General features: G+C 36.2%; 1 protein-coding gene across 5 annotated transcripts in view; it reads right to left on the bottom strand.

Moving 5' to 3' along the window:
* SOX5 (SRY-box transcription factor 5) overlaps positions 1–23,803 on the bottom strand; it is a 389,242-nt gene that overhangs the window by 324,704 nt on the left and 40,735 nt on the right. For all 5 annotated transcript variants that reach the window (XM_007194842.2, XM_007194844.2, XM_057557363.1 and 2 more), the window contains exon 2: positions 15,220–15,346. In XM_007194842.2, coding sequence (XP_007194904.1) covers positions 15,220–15,346 — 127 coding nt within the window. The remainder of the gene's footprint in view (positions 1–15,219; positions 15,347–23,803) is intronic.

Raw genomic sequence — 23,803 nt, 5'->3', positions numbered from 1 at the left:
CAAAGCATGCCAGACACCACCACAAGGCCTAAAGATGGATCCTGGTTACAGCCCAGCTATCTCCCATTTTCCAAGATGTGTATTTACACAGAGGGAAGGGTCCAGAAGTGGCAGGAGAGGTGGTTACTGAGCTTAGTACATTATTAAGTGTAATGTTGTTTAGCTATTGTAACTTGTTTTCTGTTACTCATTAAAATAGGTTTTCTCTTTTTACATGGTACATATTTTATATTTGCACATAATACATACTCTATATTTGTACATAATTTGTAATACAAAGCTACTTAATGGTAGCTTTGCGATTATATTCATTTTCATATCCTACCTCCATTTAAAAATTTTTATTTACCCTTAGAATATTACTTTCTCGCTTAGGGACATCAACCAACAAGATTAACTGTTTTATCTGGAGTCAGGCTGGATTTTTAAAAGCTAAGAAGAGACACTGAAGTAAACACTGCTTCTCTATATAATGATAACATTGTTTGCTCTGCTGCCACAGAAGCAGCCTTGACTAAATAAGACACAAAATCCAGTCACTTGTGTTCATTTACTTTATCATGTGATGTCAGTGTCACAGAGCCGGCCAAGGCTGCTCTCCTTACATTCACACCTCATCTGCTCACATGTTTCATTCCTAAAAATGGTCTATAAAAATTTTTGAAAGCATTTTGCCTTTGTACAAAGAAGATATGTAACCAGAGACTGATTACAATTGTCAACCTAAGTTAGCTTCACATTTATTTCTCATTTCAAATAACAAAGAACTTTCTCCCCCTATCTAGTAGAATAGAGAAAAACATAAAATTTACTTTCTAGAACAAGAAATGTGGAAAATGGCATACAATGGTCAAAACTGGTAGCATACTGAAATACCATCATGAATTCAGTTTTAATGCCAGCATAAATTATGGGCATCTCAGACCTTATGGAGGAAATGAAGAACTTAAATACACGTAAAGCTTTTAAATATACCTAATGGAGCATTAGAGTTCTAAATATTTTGAATTCATATTGTCATTTCCTTTTTTTTAGAAAATTTTAACATTTTATTGGAGTATAATTGCTTTACACTGATGTGTTAGTTTCTGCTTTATAACAAAGTGAATCAGCTATACATATACATATATCCCCATATCTCCTCCCTCTGGTGTCTCCCTCCTACCCTCCCTATTCCACCCCTCTAGTGGTCACAAAGCACCGAGCTGATCTCCCTGTGCTATGCGGCTGCTTCCCACTAGCTATCTATTTTACATTTGGTAGTATTTATAAGTCCATGCCACTCTCTCATTTCATCCCAACTTACCCTTCCCCTTCCCCGTGTCCTCAAGTCCATTCTCTACATCTGCAACTTTATTCCTGTCCTGCCCCTAGGTTCTTCAGAACCATTATCTTTTTTTTTTTTTAGATTCCATATATATGTGTTAGCATACGGTATTTGTTTGTCTCTGACTTACTTCACTCTGTATGACAGACTCTACGTCCAGCCACCTCACTGCAACTACTCAATTTCGTTTCTTTTTATGGCTGAGTAATATTCCATTGTATATATGTGCCACATCTTCTTTATCCATTCATCTGTCGATGGACACATAGGTTGCTTCCATGTCCTGGCTATGGTAAATAGAGCTGCAGTGAACATTGTGGTACATGACTCTTTTTGAATTATGGCTTTCTCAGGGTATATGCCCAGTAATGGGAGTGCTGAGTCGTATGGTAGTTCTAGTTTTAGTTTTTTAAGGAACCTCCATACTGTTCTCCATAGTGGCTGTATCAATTTACATTCCCACCAACAGTGCCAGAGCATTCCCTTTTCTCCACACCCTCTCCAGCATTTATTGTGTGTAGATTTTTTGATGATGGACATTCTGACTGGTATGAGGTGATACCTCATTGTGGTTTTGATGCACAATTCTATAATGATTAGTGATGTTGAGCATTCTTTCATGTGTTTGTTGGCAATCTGTATATCTTCTTTAGAGAAGTGTCTATTTAGGTCTTCTGCCCAGTTTTGGATTGGGTTGTTTGTTTTTCTGATATTGAGTTGCATGAGCTGCTCATAAATTTTGGAGGTTAATCCTTTGTCAGTTGCTTCATTTGCAAATATTTTCTCCCATTCTCAGGGTTGTCTTTTGGTCTTGTTTATGGTCCCCTTTGCTGTGCAAAAGCTTTAAGTTTCATTAGGTCCCATTTGTTTATTTTTGTTTTTATTTCCATTTCTCTAGGAGGTGGGTCAAAAAGGATTTTGCTGTGATTTATGCCACAGAGTGTTCTGCCTATGTTTTCCTCTAAGAGTTGTGCAGTGCCTGGCCTTACATTTAGGTCTTTAATCCATTTTGAGTTTATTTTTGTGTATGGTGTTAGGGAGTGTTCTACTTTCATTCTTTTACACGTAGCTGTCCAGTTTTCCCAGAACCACTTATTGAAGAGGCTGTCTTTTCTCCATTGTATATTCTTGCCTCCTTTATCAAAGATAAGGTGACTATACGTGTGTGGGTTTATCTCTGGGCTTTCTATCCTGTTCCATTGATCTATATTTCTATTTTTGTGCCAGTACCATACTGTCTTGATTACTGTAGCTTTGTAGTATAGTATAAAGTCCAGGAACCTGATTCATCCAGCTCCATTTTTCTTTCTCAAGATTGCTTTGGCTATTTGGGGTCCTTTGTGTTTCCATACAAATTGTGAAATTTTTTGTTCTAGTTCTGTGAAAAATGACATTGGTAGCTTGATAGGGATTGCATTGAATCTGTAGATTCCTTTGGGTAGCATAGTCATTTTCACAATGTTGATTCTTCCAATCCAAGGACATGGTATATCTCTCCATCTGTTTGTATCATCTTTAATTTCTTTCATCAGTGTCTTATAGTTTTCTGCATACAGGTCTTTTGTCTCCTTCGGTAGGTTTATTCCTAGGTATTTTATTTTTTTTGTTGCAATGATAAATGGGAGTGTTTCCTTAATTTCTCTTTCAGATTTTTCATCATTAGTGTAGAGGAATGCAAGAGATTTCTGTGCATTAATTCTGTATCCTGCTACTTTACCAAATTCGTTGATTACCTCTAGTAGTTTTCTGGTGGCATCTTTAGGATTCTCTATGTATAGTATCATGTCATCTGCAAACAGTGACACTTTTACTTCTTCTTTTCCGATTTGGATTCCTTTTATTGCTTTTTCTTCTCTGAAAACTATGTTGAATGATAGTGGTGAAAGTGGGCAACCTTGTCTTATTCCTGATCTTAGTGGAAATGGTTTCAGTTTGTCACCATTGAGAACAATGTTGGCTGTGGGTTTGTCATACATGCGCTTTATTATGTTGATGTAAGTCCCCTCTATGCCTACTTTCTGGAGGGTTTTTATCATAAATGTGTGTTGAATTTTGTCGAAAGCTTTTTCTGCATCTATTGAGATGATCATATCGTTTTTCTCCTTCAATTTGTTAATATGGTTTATCACATTGATTGATTTGCGTATACTGAAGAATCCTTGTATCCCTGGGATAAACCCCACTTGATCATGGTGTATGATCCTTTTAATCTGCTGTTGGATTCTGTCTGCTAGTATTTTGTTGAGGATTTTTGCATCTATGTTCATCAGTGATATTGGCCTGTAGTTTTATTTCTTTGATATTGTGATATCAAAGAATATTCATCAGTGATATCGGCCTGTAGTTTTCTTTCATTGTGGCATCTTTTTCTGGTTTTGGTATCAGGGTGATGGTGGTCTTGTAGAATGAGTTTGGGAGTGTTCCTCCCTCTGCTAGATTTTGGAAGAGTTTGAGAAGGATAGGTGTTAGCTCTTCTCTAAATGTTTGATAGAATTCACCTGTGAAGCCATCTGGTTCTGGGCTTTTGTTTGTTGGAAGATTTTTAATCACAGTCTCAATTTCAATGCTTGTAATTGGTCTGTTCATATTTTCTATTTCTTCCTGGTTCAGTCTCAGAAGGCTGTGCTTCTCTAAGAATCTGTCCATTTCTTCCAGGTTGTCCATTTTATTGGTATATAGTTGCTGGTAGTAATCTCTCATGATCCTTTGTATTTCTGCAGTGTCAGTTGTTACTTCCCCTTTTTTATTTCTAATTCTATTGATTTGAGTCTTCCCCCTTTTTTTCATGATAAGTCTGGCTAGTGGTTTATCAATTTTGTTTATCTTCTCAAAGAACCAGCTTTTAGTTTTATTGATCTTTGCTAGTGTTTCCTTCATTTCTTTTTCATTTATTTCTGATCTGATCTTTATGATTTCTTTCCTTCTGCTAACTTTGGGGTTTTTTTGATCTTCTTTCTCTAATTGCTTTAGGTGTAAGGTTAGGTTGTTTATTTGAGATGTTTCTTGTTTCTTGAGGTAGGATTGTATTGCTATAAACTTCCCTCTTAGAAGTGCTTTTGCTGCATCCCATAGGTTTTGGGTCATCGTGTTTTCATTGTCATTTGTTTCTAGGTATTTTTTGATTTCCTCTTTGATTTCTTCAGTGATCTCTTGGTTATTTAGTAGTGTATTTTTTAGTCTCCATGTGTTTGTATTTTTTACAGATTTTTTCCTGTAATTGATATCTAGTCTCATAGCATTGTGGTCGGAAAGGATACTTGATATGATTTCAATTTTCTTAAATTTACCAAGGCTTGATTTGTGACCCAAGATATGATCTATCCTGGAGAATGTTTCATAAGCACTTGAGAAGAAAGTGTACTCTGTTGTTTTTGGATGGAATGCCCTATAAATATCAATTAAGTCCATCTTGTTTAATGTATCATTTAAAGCTTCTGTTTCCTTATTTATTTTCATTTTGGATGATCTGTTCATTGGTGGATTTGGGGTGTTAAAGTCCCCTACTATGACTGTGTTACTGTCGATTTCCCCTTTTATGGCTGTTAGCATTTGCCTTATGTATTGAGGTGCTCCTATGTTGGGTGCATAAATATTTACAATTGTTATATCTTCTTCTTGGATTGATCCCTTGCTCGTTATGTAGTGGCCTTCTTTGTCTCTTGTAATAGTCTTTATTTTAAAGTCTATTTTGTCTGATATGAGAATTGCTACTCCAGCTTTCTTTTGATTTCCATTTTCATGGAATATCTTTTTCCATCCCCTCAGTTAGATTGTCATTTCTTAAAGAATCATTTCTCTTGAACGTTCTCCCCCCATCTTCCTATTAGATTTTCTATGCTATAGAATTCCTTTCTATTTTTTAGCTTATCACCCCCAAGTCAAGGTATTTGTTGAAACTTTTATTTTTTTATTTATTTTATTTACTTATTTTGGCTGTGTCAGGTCTTAGTTGCAGCATGCAGGATGCTGGTTGAGGCATCTTTAGTCACGGCATGTGGACTTCTTAGTTGCCGCATGCATGTGGGATCTAGTTCCCCGACTAGGGATCGAACCTGCGTCCCGTGCATTGGGAGCAGAGTGTTACCCACTGGACCACCAGGGAAGTCCCTGTTGGAACTTTTAAAAGAGAAGCTATGTGAGTCTAATTGCCAAAATATGTGAGAAAAAGAAATTGCAATGAAAGTCCAATGCTACCTTACATTACTTTTATGACTTTACTTTCTTAAGATCCAAATTAAGTGCTAATGGTTGTGCTTTTTAAAGAGACTGCTATACAAAGATTACTTTTCCTTTTTAGGTCCAGTGGATAGTAGTATCTAACTAATACAGCCAAGAGGAAACATGGTGTAAGTATTATTTGAAATATTTCAAGGTCCCATTAGCAATTTAGTTATGGAGTCTTGTAGATTTCATTCCAATTCCCAGCATTCAGGCACCAACACTGCAAAATTTTTATTTATTTTGGATTCTCTTAGGTAAGTGTCCTTTGCAAGTATAAAATAAGAAATGACAAACTCATTGCTATTATCACTCATATTAAGTTAATGTAGTGCCACTAACATCAAAATTACTTTCTAGTTATGTAAAATGATCTCCATTCCCTATTTCTCATTTTTACCAATCTCTATAAAATCTCACATTTTGGAAATAAATAGAAAGACAAAAACAATTAATTGAGTTAAAGAAAGAGTCAAGAACTGAATGAAAATAGTGGCAGACGCTGTCAAATAATTTAATATGAAAGCTAGTTATAGGCACACAAAAAGCACAGGCATCCGCTAAAGCACTGTGTCCCAGACATCTGGATTCACAGATAAGTACAATTATAAAAAATAATTTGCAAACCAATACAAGGTTCTAAGTATATTTTGTTTGTTTGTTTGCCAAGTAAAGATATTAAAACTAAAATCATCACTACTTTATCAACACTGGATCATGAAAGAAAAGTTAAAGAATATAATCTCTGAATAAACTAAAGAAACATATCATATAGTTTTGTAAAAAACTAACTATACCGTCTCTGTTTACTAAAAAATCAGTGAAAACTTTATCATAGACCAATTGATCTTTATTAATCACATACAGTAAGAGAAACCTAGCCTGACTGCAGGAAGGTTTGGCAACCACCCAAGAGGCAGTATATGTAAATTAGAAGGAAGTATGTATCAGAGCACAATGGTGTTGATTCTCCTACCCCCTCTCCCTTCCTGATAATGGCTCCATTGAGATCCACAAGAGGATCCATTAAGAACGTTTTCTGATAGAGGCAAACTGAAAGAGAGAGGAAGAAGAGGAGCAAAAGAAAAGAATCAAAGGAGGAAAATGAGGTAGAACTGAAAACAAACATCTAAGATACAGAATGAAGGTTGGTTCCCAAACTTTTGATTATTTTTAACTTCCAAATACAAATGATCATATCATGCAGGTATGAGAATAACAAATGAGATCAAGATGAACACCTATCCCTTCCACAAATTCAGGAACACTATTCAAGCATGCCTCCAGCACTGCTTCCTAGCATCCTTGCTACTTCCAGTATCCTGGCCAAGTATTCCACCATTCTTTCCACTTCATTCAAGCTGGTAACCCAGATTAAAGAACACGAATAACTAAAGTAGCTGTTTTTATTCCTATTAATATGAGGCACATATTTTACTAACTTCCATACATTTTACATTAAGACCTTTACAGGGCACTTTGTCTTTAGTATGTTTTCTTATTTTTTTCTTACTTATTTCTTCTGGGAACAAGATATTTATGACAAAAGCAAAACAATCCACAAGTATAAAGTAAAGACTCTGCATCAACAGTAATGCTCCAATGTGTATGTATTTTTTGATATCTTGGAATCTAGTAATTTTCTTAGGGGAACAATTTCATATTAATATGTTTCTGATCCCCACAGATGAGATACCTTTCAACTGTGAATCTCCTTAGCACTTGTTAGCCTGTATCAGGGTTCTAATATTTTATATTACAATCTCGTGATTTTTGTGCTTATCTTACCTCCATACTATGTAAAAAACTACATGAGGGAACAGACTAGTTCTTACTCATTTCTGCATCTCTGCTGATAGGTATTCATTGCATATATTTGAGTTGAATCTTTCCACAAGACCCCTATTAAATGAAAGCCATTAAATTCCCTTAGACCAAATCTTCTTAAGCAAACACATTTTGCCCCATTACCACAGCATTAGAAGTTCTTACTCATTCCCCTGTCACTGCATAGCACTCTGTGAAGAAGCTAACACTAGACCCTCATTAAGTGTCCTGAACTACCTCACAATTCCCACATAGTGCTTTTTTTTTTTTTCATGTGAGAATACGTTCATTAATTTCTCAAATCCTAGTTAGCTTCAAACTCAACATAGTACTTCAAATACTGTGGACATCATATGAATCAAGGTTTTATGGCAACAGGACAAAAGCAGATCTATTGCACAACTTAATCCAGTGGCTCTGATGGACCCCAAATGATTGTTCTTCACATGTCCTCATTCCTTCTAGCCCTGGGGGTAATTTTCAGAAACAATGAAAGTGTAAAGATTGAACCACTTACATTCAAACGCAAGCCTAGGATTTTATCTAGATAAACAGGTGTGGTATTTTCTGACAACATTTACAGAATAATGTTTGTAACAATGTAATTTCATTGTATGATAAACATCAAGTTAGCATAAAAAACAAATTCAAACTTGTCACCATTTTCACCTTGTTTCAATTGAATTGGCCTTGTTCAGATAAGCAAGCCTATCTCTTACAAAAACAACAGTTTATAGATCAAGTGTGTGAAATTGGGTATGTGTGTGTGTAGAATTATACTGCCTACACTCATAATTTTATACTGCCACACTGCACATACGGTTTCCAAGCTTACTTTATCTGAATCTTTCTGAATCTATTCTCTGTGCTATTAAACTGAGCACATTCCACATCATTCAAAAGTAATTACATTTTTGTCTAGAGTGTAGGAGAATGCTCTTTCTAAACAATGAAATTCTCATTATTAGAACTGGCACAATAACCGTACTCGTGTTAACAACAGTATGCATTATACCATCACAATAATTTAGGCTAAGTTTGATGTACAAAGGTAACCAGAAATTTAAAAGCTTATAAAAACCACCATATAAAAATAGGAATCTTTACCATACCATAATTAAGGTCCTATTCTGTGACTTATTTTTAAATAACACATGCAGTTTTCTCTTTTCCTTCTTAAGTTTTCTGAACAGGACTTCACACATAAAATTATCCTAGTCAAACATCGAAAATGCATTACTAACAACTGTCAGATTGTAAGCAAAATTTATATAAAGGTTATTTCAAGACACAGCTATCATATAGCAATTAAAATTATATTGGGTAAATAAAGAATCCTAGGAGTTGACAGTGAGCCTGAGCAAGTAAAAGCCTCTCTCTGTCGTGTGCACTGAATGAATTCTTTCAGGGTTTAAGTGTTTAAGGTTGCATTTCATACACTGGAACCTTGCTATAATTTTACACTTGGTTCTCAGTTATATGTCCAGCTTCTATAGAAGATCAACTTAAAAAGACACCTTTTTCTCCTTCTGCTGGACTTCACAAAAAAACTGACTCACATTGAATGTTGCTTTATGATAACTATTGACCCTGCAGTGTTTAAACACATTAACATTAAGATACATCAACTTATTAAACCTAATCAATACATCATATACCCAGAGTTCTTTAACAATTCCAGGAAAATCTTATCAATATAAGCAATAATGAGATAAGAGAATATATTATAGCATCACATTTCCGAATCCACTGGATCTTTAAATGCTAAAAAATTATATGCAAACATAGTATTTATTTCATTTGAAATTCAGCTGTCTGTAGAGAGAACAACCCAAGTTATTTTTTAATATTGTATTCTTAAAATAAATAACTGTATGCTTTAAAAATCAATCTTGGGGGGCTTCCCCGGTGGCGCAGTGGTTGAGAATCTGCCTGCCAATGCAGGGGACACGGGTTCGAGCCCTGGTCTGGGAAGATCCCACATGCCGCGGAGCAACTGGGCCCGTGAGCCACAGTTACTGAGCCTGCGCGTCTGGAGCCTGTGCTCCGCAACAAAACAGGCCGCGATAGTGAGAGGCCCGCGCACCGCGATGAAGAGTGGCCCCCACTTGCCGCAACTGGAGAAAGCCCTCGCACAGAAACGAAGACCCAACACAGCCATAAATAAATAAATAACTAAATAAATAAAATCAATCTTGGGAAGCAGCCACTCTGCGGTTATACAAAACTGTTCACTCAACTCAAGAGGAACTTAAATCAAAAGAGAGTTTGGGGCTTCCCTGGTGGCGCAGTGGTTGAGAATCTGCCTGCTAATGCAGGAGACACGGGTTCGAGCCCTGGTCTGGGAAGATCCCACATGCCATGGAGCAGCTGGGCCCGTGAGCCACAGCTGCTGAGCCTGCGCGTCTGGAGCCTGTGCCCCGCAACGGGAGGGGCCGCGATAGTGAAAGGCCCGCGCACCGCGATGAAGAGCGGTCCCCGCACCGCGATGAAGAGTGGCCCCCACTTGCCGCAACTAGAGAAAGCCCTCGCACGAACCGAAGACTCAGCACAGCCAAAAATAAATAAATAAATAAATAAATAAATAAATAAAATTTAAAAAAAAAAAAAAGAGAGTTTGGTTGAGATAAAAGAAAACATTTTATGGGGGGAAAAAAAAGAAAATTGATTATTCAGTAACCACAGGTGGTCAAGACTTTCATTTCACATCACATTTGACACTAGAACAACCATCTAACCAGCAGCAGTAGCATGCAACCAGACAAAACGAGCACCAGCATGGCCACCATAGAGCCCCCTGGCTGCCTCTCATGCTGCCACTTGATTTCCCTTCAGACTCACTCTGTTTCCTTCTGGTGCTCATAAATAATCACACTGACTGACATGAAGGAATGTTCTGGATAGTCCTCTGCATCATGAAATAAATCCATCTATATCAGGACCATCATTAAAAATGAGCCAGAACTTATAGTGTCTCTTGCTTGTCTCTGAAACTCTGAAGTGACAGCCTCCAAACTCATGTTAAAAAAAGAGGCAGAGGGGACAAGAAGGGTCGATTTGCCCTTCATAAACATAAAGCCCAGGACTGCATTTCCACTCGTGTCATAACCAGACTTGCCAACCTTGCCTTTTAGCTTTTTGAAGATTATATGGGAATCAAATGTTGCTATCAATTGCTTGGCAAAATTATGAGAGCTTCAGAGAAGGCCCAACAGAATCAGTCTTTTTCATATTTATAATTATGTGTCTCAATCTTATATTGATTAGAAATCTGACAGTATTTTATAATTATGACATTATTATAATTATATATATAATAGTTATATAATATATATAACTATATATGTTATAATTATAATTATCTGATAGCATTTGTATGTGTATAATCTGCTTAAGAAAGTTCATCTCTGGGGCTTCCCTGGTGGCGCAGTGGTTGAGAATCTGCCTGCTAATGCAGGGGACACGGGTTCGAGCCCTGGCCTGGGAAGATCCCACATGCCGCGGAGCGGCTGGGCCCGTGAGCCACAACTGCTGAGCCTGCGCGTCTGGAGCCTGTGCTCCGCAACGAGAGAGGCCCGCGCATCGCGATGAAGAGTGGCCCCCGCTTGCCACAACTGGAGAAAGCCCTCGCACAGAAACGAAGACCCAACACAGCCAAAATCAATCAATCAATCAATCAATCAAAACATACGCATCTGATTCAAGATCCTCATTAAAAAAAAAAAAAAAAAAAAAGAAAGTTCATCTATAGTGCATTCTGAACAGTGAGTATAGAAGGAACAGAAGGACTTGTAGTATTTATACCAGTTATAGCTGTTTGGGGAGTTACTCTTAGTTAGCCACTTAGCTTATTTCTCCAAAATATTAAGGCAAAAAACACAACTTCAGAAAGGAAGAACTATATCTTTATCTGACCGAATTCCAAACTTTAACACTTGCATACCCTGAATATGAACATAGGACCCTAATTCCCCAAAATCTTTATATGGCAACAGTCATGAGGTGTACAGAACTTCTATCTCAGGAAATATTTTCCAACCTAAATTTTATACTGAAAGCATTTCTCTATAACTTCAAGTCAGCATTAAAGGGATTACTCAGAAGTTTTACTTTGTCTCTAAACTACGTGGGCAATACAAAATGTAGACCTCTCAACACCTCTCTTTGGAGTATGAATGTCACACATAAACCAGCAATGAAATCTGGAAAGCTGTTTTTTTTTTTTTTCCATAAATTGAACTGTATGATATAAAAACCATGAAACATTCTCTCTGTTTTCAAAGATATTGAATAGGAAAACAAATAAAGAATGTATTTTACTATTGAAAATAAAAGGACTTGTTATGTGAATATGACAATGGCCTAGTATCCAGAAAAAAATACAAGGAATGTGTTGAATAACAATTCTATGAATGTATTCAATCATTTTGATAAATGGCTAAAATATATCTTAATCAGCTTAATAGCTGAATATATCATGACTATTGTAACATACTTTCTGCACAGTAGTAGATTCTACTCTAGTTTTAAAATTTCTAGAAAATCAGCATATTCACCATGAATAACATCTTAACAACTTTGTTCAAAACATATTTCCTACTTAATCATCCATATAAACTCTGCCATTTAATCAGTACTCATAAATTGAGTATCTATTATATGCTAGGTATCAGAAATACAAATGTGTGTGTATGACTGTGCCTTTAAGGAGAAATACAGTGCATAGAAAGCCAGACATGTAAACATATAAATTATAATACAGACCATGAGAAAAGATATAAACAAGTACCATGGATAAAAGAATAATGCAGCAACCATTCTGCCTTGGGAAGTCAGTGAAAGCATCTAAAAAGAAGCAATTTTGAACTCAGTCTCATGGGAGAAACACAATTCACCAGGACTGTAAAATATGAAAAAGAGTTTTCCAGCTAGAAAGAATAACTATGTGTCATTTGAGGTAACCTGGTATGTTTATGAACATATATGAAAATCTTTGCATGACTGAAGCACTGGGTCTATGGCGGGATGGGGCCAAAGAAGAGACAAAAGCCATATTTTGGTGCTGGTCTATATAGAGTTTCATGCTAAGATAGTTTTAGACTAAATCCTGTAGGCAACAAGGACATACACTAGTTTCCAAAGCGGGATAAATAATCCAACTCTTTTCTCAGGGAAATAAGTCTAGTGGAAGTTGAAAGGAAGACTGGAAAGAGGAGAGGCTGGAAATGTGAGATCATATAGGAGACTCTTCAACTGTTAGAGATGAAAAGCTGGTAGAATCAAGAAACTTTTGAGGCAGAAACAAATTTAGAAACCAATTAGATATACAGTAAGAGAAAATATCAGTGCTGATGTCACTAAAACTAAGTTAAATCATTTGTATACCAAGTGTATTAACTTCAAGAACAGTAGATCTTAGTCTTTTTTGCGCTACAGATCTACTTGAGAATCTGGTGAAAGCCAAAACCCTACTCACATGTGTGCACATACAGAATTCTCCATTCATCTTCAGGAGATCCACAGACCGGAGTTAAGAACTTCTCTCCTAGATAAAGTTGCTTGAGGAAAGGAGTTGTGCCTTATGCAAATCTATTTCCATAGTGCACAACAAAAAAACTTGGTACAAAGTAGGCAGTTCATAGGTTTCATTTAGTTAAACTGAATTCTCCATTACAAACTGAACGATTTCATTTTCACTAACACCCTGCATCACAGCACCCACTCATGCCAACTATAGTATGTAATTTAATATACTTTTCTCATACCCATCCTTGAGTATTTAAGATAATTTCCCCTTTGTCTTTCTCGTATTCTTCTAGTAATAATTATTTATATTCACTCCTTTAAATGTGTGTGTTTCTGTTTACAGCAGTATTACAGGAAAACCAAACCAAGGAGCACTCTCCATAGGGTACTCCCTGAAAGAAGGCAACGGTCAAAATATTGAGAGGGAAAAAGCATGAGCACTGAGGCAATGTCAAACGGGGAATCTGATCTCTCTACCCTGTTGAGCTGCATACTACCATTTTCTCCCTTTATTTTCCTAGTTTAACCTGTGTGAGAGGAGGCGAAGAAGTTATATCACTGCACGTAACTAACATGAACTCATAGTAGAGGGAAGAAAAGGAGGAATGATGGATTTAATTTACCAAATAAGAGATGATCAGAAAATTAAATATGTGTGTACGCTTGTGAAGAGCTTATATAATGTTTATAAGCATGGAATCCAAAGCCAGACTGCCTGGGTAAACCCTGGTTCTCCCACTTACTAGCTGTGATCTGGAGCAACTATTTAACCTCACTGTGCCTCAGTTTCCTCATCTGTAAAGTGGGATTAATGATAACACTTCATTGAATTACTGTGAAGGTTAAACGAGTAATATATGTCACGTGCTTGAAACGACACATCTGTAAAAGCGCTATATAAGTGTTAGCGAAAACATTATTTTTGGTAAGAAAATTTTGGCACACAGTCAAAATTACCCAGAGAAATTCTGACCTATGAGGCTTAAAATGTTGAATGGAAGTATTTAAATCTAATGTGAATTATCAAAGAACAGTGTTTACAGTGTTTATTTCCCAGATATTAGAAGATAATCTGATTCTTCTTGCTGATTTAATTCCACATACAGTAATGCAATGACATACACAAGTGGGCATATTTCAGTACCGAACATGTTTATGGTATGTAATAATTTCCTAGAGAATGTCAAAAAAAACAAAAAACAAAACGAAAAAAAATAAAGGATTTACCAGAATCAGAGCTCTTCTTAAAGGTATGAGGATGTGTGATGAAATATTTTTGTTGGTGTGATCTGGTTCAGATTAACAGCACTGACATCCTTGAAGTAGAAGAAGAAGGGCCACAAAAAATGTGACATCCACCCAAGAAGCCATGTTGAAAAGGCGAGGGTGGCTTTACTGGCAGCTAAGTGCCCTGCTACCTTGCTGGCATGCTGATTCTATGCATTTAAGTTCCTAAGAAGAACCTAAAGGCCTTCTTTACTTGTGTGTGTGTCTGCTGTTTACGCTTCAGCCAAAGATGCCACGCTGCCTTCTTCCCTCTCATCCATGAAACCACAGCTTCCTAATCCTCTGCAGTGATCCAGACCCCAGGATGAAGGGCCAGATAAATTATCCTGAGCTGCAAATTCTAGAATAGGAGGTACCAGGGAATTACTGAATTATCAGAGCAACAGAGTGAATGAGACTGAGTTAAAAATTAGTGCAGTAACATTAGAAAAGTATTGTCTCTTTGAAACATATTCTTCCGTAATATTCCCAGTACTGTAAGAAATGCTGGAATCCAATCTGGGCAAAGCAGAAATTGAAAAAGCACTGATTTATCGTGGTGGAAATGTTCAAACTATGTTGCAGCTTTATCTGGAAAAATCTTTTACTAGAAATATTATGATACCTAACTTTCATGAGGACTAATTGTAAATGTGTTACTTTAACATTATTCTTATATTATGTTTTCCCTCTAATTAAGTTGGGAATGCCTCAAAAGCAGAATTCTTGAAAATCAGAATCAAAACAAAACCAAACAAAACAAAAATAGCCTATTTATACTCCCTACTGGAATCAATTTACTTATTAAGAATTCTAAGATGTTAGGAGTGAATCTTGTGTATGGCTGTTAAGTAGATGATAATTACAAAGCCTAGGACTGAAGCTAAACTACTAGAGGAGTAGACTGGTCACAAAGTGAGTGTAGGCACAACAGACCATGAGAAACCTACCATTGTATTGTGCTGAGAAGTGGGAGTCCTATGGCCACAAGTCTCTTGCGTCAGCAGAGAAACTGGCTGAAATTCCTCAGAGTGAGGCTTGTTGGGAAAACTCACATGCAAGGGAAGGTGAAAGGCTGGGAGCCCGTCACTCTCCTCTTCTTCCACTTTCTGTCTGCTTGTCACCATGGCTACCTCCCCATCTGCTTCCCCATACGGAGAGGCTGGTCGCTTGGAAGACATCCTGGAAGGAACAAAAGAGGAGAAAATAATGAAACCTCCACATAAATCCTTAATGCCGTTATTGTGTGGTTAGGGGCCATTGTAACAGAAATGCCTTTTTGTGCTGGCAGAGAGCAGGAAACCATCCAAATACCACTGCAAAGCACACGCAATCAGAAACAATGGCCAGGCAGGTAGCAACAGAACAGTGCTTGTTTGTTGTAAGAATAATACACTAATATAGCACTCTCTTGTATTCTGGCTTCTTAAACAAGAGAATTCACCTAAGAACGCTGCATAATGAAAGACCGTTCCATTTTAAAGGAAAGAAAAATACCCATCTCATTTTACACTTTGATAGACCTTATTGAAGACAGGACATCTATGAATAGCAAATACTGTTGGCAGTTAAAAGAAGAGAAATAACTAAAATTTCTTTCATCAAAAAATAAAGTAAATGGATGGTTGCCATTATAATGATTTGCATTTTATTAGAAGTAAGATTATTATAAAATGTAGAAATATTTGTTATCAGCAAACCTCAGATCACAAAACAAAAAGTTTCGTATTTGTTTAAAGCTTATTAAGAATTGAATAAATTTTACAATCACTGTTAATTCTGAAACATTTGAGAATTTTTCTCTCTCACCTCCCCATCACCCAATTTTGGCATTTAGTTCTAATATAAAGTTTGCAAGTAGTAAAAAAGGTAAGAATATAAAAATATTTCAGCTTTATGTCCACAGTTCCATGAAATATTTAGATGTGGATTCTCAGATTTATGTATTCCTTAGAATACCTAAGTAAAAGAAAAAAATCAAATAAGGATGTTTTGTTTTGATGAGCTAATGCCTATAGGACAATGCACTTAGATAACTGAACAAAAATTAAATATTTTTTTGTACTTGAGTCTGGTTGAGAATGTTATCAGAGGTTAAAAAATAAGTGGCAAATAGTTTTAGTTAAACGTAAGAAATTCTTTTCATTAAAAGTTTTACATAGAAGCAGTACAGAGTTAAAATTTTTAATTAAAAAAAAACTCTCTTGGATTTACAACTTGATCTGAACTTGAAAAAGCTCTAATTTTTGTTCAACAAACAAACAGTGTTCACAGAATCATCCATTCTTACCCTAGACCAGTGGAAGAGGAGGCAGGAAAGTACTAACTGCCGCATCACTTCCTTCATATATATCACTGATTTTTAAATTTAAAGTGTGCTACCAAAAAAAGGGGCCTCTAATCACCATTGAATAATACTATTCTTAGTGTCAGACGTTTACAAAGAAAAGTGTATTCAAGGGCTGAATATATTCTATTAAGATATAATAGCACAGTAGAAAAAAATAAAGGGAATTAAAATACTGATTCTGCTACTTACTACATGTGAGACTTACTTTAAATCTCTATTTCAATTTACTCACCTTTAAAGTGAGATGTCATATCTACTTGTAATACTTTTTTGAGAAGGAACTGTTTCCATATGAAAAGTGACTTGTAGAGCACTTTGCTCGGAGTAGACACTCAGTAAGCAATAGCTGGTGTTTATTTTACAAACTTTAAAACTACAGGGTGACCCACCCCCCTCAAAAACAGAGAAAACAAAAAAACCTCCAAAATAACAATGCAGATTGCCTTCTAAGACTTAAACTGTAAAAGCAACATGAAATACACAGTCTCCCAATAGAGAAATGCTCCCTGGCCAGTCATACTTGACAGTAAACTGATCAAATGTATTAGCAAGTGTTAAAGAAAAAATGTTAATAGCAGGGGTCTTGATCAGCAGAAGAACTGAGGAAGAGGAGGAAATGACAGTGGTTACCATGTAAGCACTGTTTAAAGGAGAAGCAGACTGGGCCAGCACATTTCAGGTATCTTTATTTCTGATCTCATTACCAAGGTTTACTCCAAATATACTCTAAGTATGTAGAAAGAGTAAGGGGCTGGAGTTAACAGAGTTAGAAAAGTCTCAGTCTTCTTGGCGACACCATATCTATCACCAAATTGACAGATTAAACTATACATAGTAACTCTTAACACTAGAGATATTTAACTACCACTGTTTTGTTTCCATGCTCTCCAAGCGAACTTCTGATTCCCGTAAAGAGAATGGAGTGACAGAACAGACTTAAAATACGTAAGGTCTTTGAGAAGTGATCTATCAGATTAAATCAGTAAAGAGAATTTTGATTATTTCTTGGTTTCACATGAAGCTTGACTACAAGGAGATCATTCATTTATTACATAAACCATAGTATTTAGGGTCTGTGTGGGCATTACTATTCTTGCTGGAATTAACAGTCTGGTATTTTGGAGTCTACCTCAGTCTTATGTATAATCAGTCTCTTAACGGTCTGAAAATTCCAGGCTATTATCAAGAGTCAGTTTCTGGGTTATCAAAGCAGAAAGCTAGATTAGCTGGCTTTTCCTAAGTTAATACAATTCTATGACTTTCAGAAGGCATGACCTTTTTGCTGACTTCTATTTCATTAACATCATTATTAATAATGATTATGAAAATTAAAAGTCTAAAAGTAAACATAAGGTATATAAGGTAGATTGATAAGATATTGCTATTCTCAAGACTTCTAGTTCTTTCAATATCTAAATTACCTTTATATCCAACTGGATAAACAGTCTCTCCATATACATATCATTTTATGGAGAAAAAAGTATAAGATCTAAAATACCATGAAGGAGTCATGGTGCCAAAAGGCAAATTGATCCTAAAATATTACATATTTCATCTTTATTTCAACTCCATTTTCAGAGACTTATAGAATGTTCTTAAATGTGTTGGACTTAAGAGTAAAAATTATGCAGTTCAGGTAAAAGATTTCCTAAAGATTTTTTAAATTATTAGAATAAAAATGACTATGGTTACAGTTCAGTAATAGGCTAGAAAATAAGAAAAAAGTAAAATACATAAATTATATTATGTAAAGAGCTATCAATCTGTTGGTTGCATCATCTATGTCTAGTCTACCAAAGTTTGTCTACCAAAGTGTTTCATTTTGGATGGAACAAAGTCTCAATTTTAAAAAAGCATTAAGGAGGCGCTGAAATTTCCATGTATTGTCTATCTGGGATATGCAGGGTTCCAATTCCTGCAGCTTACACTACATGTCTGTGTTACAGTGCAAAGACACCTTAGAACAACTTGAGTATCTAGGCTGAGCTATGCTCTTCTGTATTCATTCAGAGATGATTTTTGTCATTCCTGTGGTAGGTGCTAGACCTACCAATGAACAAAACTCAGACTTCAAAGAACCTGACATGAGACTGACAAATACAATCTAGTGTGAAACTAACTTCTGGAGTTAGTTTATCACTATCACTATCATAGTTTATAATAGTAGTCTTTAACTCACTTTTTTGCGTGTGGACAAGAAAATCTTCTTGAAAGAACTGATTTCTAATTCCAGGACCAAAGGGAATCTTTAAATCATCAACAACCCTTTACTCACTACCTACTATGTGCAAGACTATTCTCTAATGGGAATAAAAGAGTGTAATTCAGGGTCTCTGCTTTAAAAACTTATGAATGGGACTTCCCTGGTAGCGCAGTGGTTAAGAATCCACCTGCCAATGCAGGGGACATGGGTTTGAGCCTTGGTCCGGAAAGATCCCACATGCCGCAAAGCAACTAAGCCCATGAGCCACAACTACTGAGCCTGCGTGCCTGGAGCCCGTGCTCCTCAACAAGAGAGGCCACCGCAGTGAGAAGCGTGCACATCGCAAGAAGAGTAGCCCCAGCTCACCGCAACTAGAGAAAGCCCACGCGCAGCAATGAAGACCCAATGAAGCCAAAAAAAAACAAAAACAAAAACAAAAATAAAATAAAATAAAATAAAAAGCTTATGAACTGTTTGAGAAAATTTTAAATAAAACGAGAAATAATGATGAAAGACAGTTCAGGTTAAGGGCCAAATGACATTATAATTAAGGACCCGAGGGCTTCATGAAGGCCAAAGGATTGTGAAATGCTTCAGGGAATCACTGAACAGTTGGATTTTGAGGGAAAAGAAGGACAAACAGAAACCTTGGGATAAATGGAGAGGGAACCTTACGTAGGAAGTCATGATAAAAGAAAAGATGCAGAGATGGTTTTAGGATGTATAATATAAATTTAAGTTTCAAGCTTGCTTAGGAAAAGGGGAGACACAGGAATGAATATGGACTAAATCCCATTTCTAGTCTATAACATTCTTGGAGTTGCTGAGTTACATGAATGTAATAGATAAGAAAGAGAATCCCTTGTAAGGGGCAACTTGGTCTTACAAGTAGTCACTTTTCCTTCAGTTGTCCCTGTAGAAATCTGCACAATCAGGCTACTCTAGTCCCTACGTGAAAGTAATTTTAAAACTACTGGAGTCCTTTGCTATTGGCTAAAGGCTATGTAAATAGGACGTCCCCAACTGTATTCAGATATATATAGCAAACTTAGGGGTAGAGTAAATAAAAGATGTAATAAGACTGCAACAGAAATCTAAACCAGTGGTTTTCAACTTTGAATACACATTGAAACTATATGGAGAGGTTTAAAAAAATACTGCTACCTGGGTCCCACTGCCAGACATTTTGATGTTATTGGTTTCAGAATGCACACAGGGTATCAGAAATTTTTAAAGCTTCCAGGTGATTCTAATGCACAGTTAAGGTTGCAGACCCACTGTGCTAGTCAGAATAATGCCTCTCACCCAAGATGTCCAAATCCTAATCCCTGAAACCTGTGAATATGTTACCTTACAAGGCAAAAGGGACTTTGCAGATATGATTAAGTTAAGGATCTTGGGATAAGGAGATGATTCTGGATATTCTGGGTGGACCAAAAGTAATCACAAAGATCCTTATAAGGGCAGGAGGCAGGAGGATCAGAGTCAGAGAGAGAGAGAGATTGGAAGATACCATGTGGCTGGCTTTGAAAATGGATGATGCGGTCGTGAGTCTCTTAGGAGGTAGAAAAGGCAATGAAACAAACTCCCCCCTAGAGCCTCTAGAAAGAATGAGCTTTGCCAACACCTTGATTGTAAGACTTCTAACCTCTAGAACCGTTAAGTGAAAACATTTGTATTGTTTAATGCACTAGACTTGTGATGATTTGTTACAACAGCAACAGGAGACTAATTCACCACTAACTTAAATATGTTTCTTTCATACTTGGTATTTTCTCAATCTGAAGTCCTCCTACCCCATATATACACTTTCTTGTTCCCTCACTTCATTTAGTTTTCTGCTCCAACATCATTTCCCAGCTTTTATCACCTGACATATTTAATTATTTTATTTCTTTGTTTATCTGTCTCTCCCACTATAAGATCCAGGAGGGCAGACTTTAGTTTTGTCCACAGCTACTTACCCAGGACTTACAATCCTTTCTGAAAATAGTAGCCTTTCAATCAGTATGTGTTTAATGAAAGCTACTAATTAAAACCAGCAACTCTCTTACTATTCTCTAACTGTAGATAGTTGTAAGATCTAGTCTTACAGGACAAGTATGCTTAGAAAATGCTTTAATATTGTCAGAAAAAAAAGGAAATCCAGCTCAGTGATAACACTATATTTCTTTTCAATAATTTCTATGTAAAGGAATTGGTAAACCTTGTTTAATCAGGTTTTTTAAGTACTTGTAAAGAAAATCCTACAGTTCTTTTTAAAATGTAATAAGTAAAAGACTATAAAAGTGAAGTAACTTTATAAAAAATGCTACAGAGTTAATTATTAATAGGTCTATTACTGAGGAATCATCTACTTACTGCCTTAAACTTAACTCTTGTCTGCTCAGGATATTTTCTTTGCTGCAATTATTCTGGAAAATGACAACGTGCACAAGGTCAAAGAAATGAGTATGTGGAACAAGCACAAAGTGGAAGACTCAGAATGGGAACTGCTTTCTGTATATAATAGTTACTCCTTAAAGTTTCTGTCTTTCTCTAAACATTTTAACCTTTGACTAGTTAATTCAGAGACAAAGCCCTAGGAAGCAGTGCCTTCTACTGGTTATTCTTTTTTTTTTTTTTTTTTTTTTTTTTTAAAGGATTTTCTTATTTATTTATTTATTTATTTATTTTTTTGGCTGTGTTGGGTCTTCGGTTCGTGCGAGGGCTTTCTCCAGTTGCGGCAAGCGGGGGCCACTCTTCATCGCGGTGCGGGGACCGCTCTTCATCGCGGTGCGCGGGCCTTTCTCTATCGCGGCCCCTCCCGTCGCGGGGCACAGGCTCCAGACGCGCAGGCTCAGCAATTGTGGCTCACGGGCCCAGCTGCTCCGTGGCATGTGGGATCTTCCCAGACCAGGGCTCGAACCCGTGTCCCCTGCATCAGCAGGCAGATTCTCAACCACTGCGCCACCAGGGAAGCCCTGGTTATTCTTTTGGAATGATAATATTGTTTCCTTTAAGGTTTGCAGTTATGCAGAAAAAAATATAAAAAATAATTATCTCTAAAAAAACAAACTAAAATCCCAGCTAGTATACAAAGCCTTCCCTAACCACCACAGTTGAAGTGACTTTTCCCCACCTCAAACTATATCATCAACTCTTGCTAGAGGCCACCTGAAAAAACTGAACATCAGTATAACCTATGACATTGATTCAATAGCTTATTTTTTTTTCTCGTCTTCTTATTAGTATCTAAAGCTAGAACACAAGATTTTAACAAGTACAGGCCTGTTTTTGACCATTTCATGTGATTTTTCCGAGCTGAACATAAGTCTTTCCGAATTGCTCTGTATTTTTTCCCTAAATAGTCTAATCCTCTATACTGAATGAATTACAATCAATTATACGGCAGCACAATTCCTAGCACATAGTTGGCACTCAATGTATTTTTATACGAGTAAATGAATGAATTGCCTGAGTGTCAATTTTGTGTCAGGCAAGTTACCTTTGTGTTATGGAGGAAAGAGGCAACTTAGATATGAAGACCCTTCTGGTTTACTTTTAAGGATGTACTGTATAGATGGAAAGAGAAGACATATATCCACTCATTCATGCATTCATTCATGGAAAAACATTTATTGAAAGACTATCATGTGCCTATAGATAGAAATATAATTAAGAAATCCAGAAAGAATATTTTAAGGTAAATGGCTTTTTATAAATATGAGTACTATGGGGGATAGATAATAGAGAGATAATGTCCTGCTTGAAATAACCAGAGAATGCTTCCTACAAATCAGGAGAATTCAACAGGGCAATGAAGGATGGATCAGATGCAAATAGACACAGAGAAGAGAAGATTCCAGATAGGAGAAATGACATTAGCAAATTAAAGAAATTTATAGAATGATACAGCATAGTGAGTACAATGGTTTGGTTCAAGCAGTAGATTCCAGGAGGAGTAAAAGCAGATAAGGATGAAAGGTAGGTACCAGATGATAGTGATTCTGGCTAAATCCTAACAATTGTGAATGGCTACACCAAATGTGAAATTGATACTGAAGGTAGAAGGAAACTGGAGATGATTTCTGAGCTACACAGTAACATAATCAAAATTACATTTTAGGTAGAAAATCCCTCAGAAATTAGTAACTGATAGAAGGTTGAGGGTGGAAACCAGAGAAGGGGAATGAGTGGGTGAGATAGTTCAAAGATAAACAGATTACTTGACTGTATAATTTAGAGAACAATACTGCTAATAAGAAAAATACATAAATTAGAAAGAAAGGTCAACTTGGAGAAAAATATTAAATTCAGTTTTAGAAATAAATCTTTGGTGACTGGAGGATTTTAAAAAGAAATAGCAGATAATCAGAAAACGCGGGACTTCTGTGGAAGTAACTCAGTGTAATCTTTTAAACACAGGTAGAAAGTTAACCAATAATTGTAATTATTTCTCATTGACTTCTTCCACAATGTTCTGATTCAGTATTTTTATTATTCTTGATTTATAAAAAAGAAAACTGAGTCATAAAGTGGTTAAATATCTTTTGTTACACTATTCGGTCTTTGCACTATAATAAACAGCAGTTCAAGAACAGAACTGTCTCTCCAAGAGAAAAACAGAGAGAAAATAGAGAATTGGGAAGGGGGGGCGGAAATCTGAATTTTGTAGTCCATCAAACTTTGGGAGACCAGTATATGAAAAGGACTGAGCACAGAAAACAGATAAAGAGAAGTCAAAGTGATATGCAAAAAATGTAATTATTCTCTAAACGATTCTATAAAACTAAACATTCGGAATATGAACTTTAAAAATTCTGGACCATGACGTTTATTTAATTTATAACTTCCATTGGTTGGTCTCCTAAATACTCACTTTTAATATTCACCCTCTCATGTTAAATTTTAAGCATGGCAGAACACATTTCAAAAACAACTAAAATATTTGAAAGGATGCATCTTCCTTTACAAAAGAAAAATTACAAAATAAAATAAAAATTGGTAATCCTTCATATCCAAAGATTATACTATTTTTCTAGAAGTTATGTGCCACTAGTTTTTCTAGTGATAAAACTACTTATTCAGAACATTTACATTTACT

This window comes from Balaenoptera acutorostrata, chromosome 11 (genome assembly GCF_949987535.1).
Source record: "Balaenoptera acutorostrata chromosome 11, mBalAcu1.1, whole genome shotgun sequence".
NCBI classification, from domain to species: domain Eukaryota; kingdom Metazoa; phylum Chordata; class Mammalia; order Artiodactyla; family Balaenopteridae; genus Balaenoptera; species Balaenoptera acutorostrata.
The sequence above is the reverse complement of the archived record's forward strand: the minus strand, read 5'-3'. Positions and strand labels throughout refer to the sequence as shown.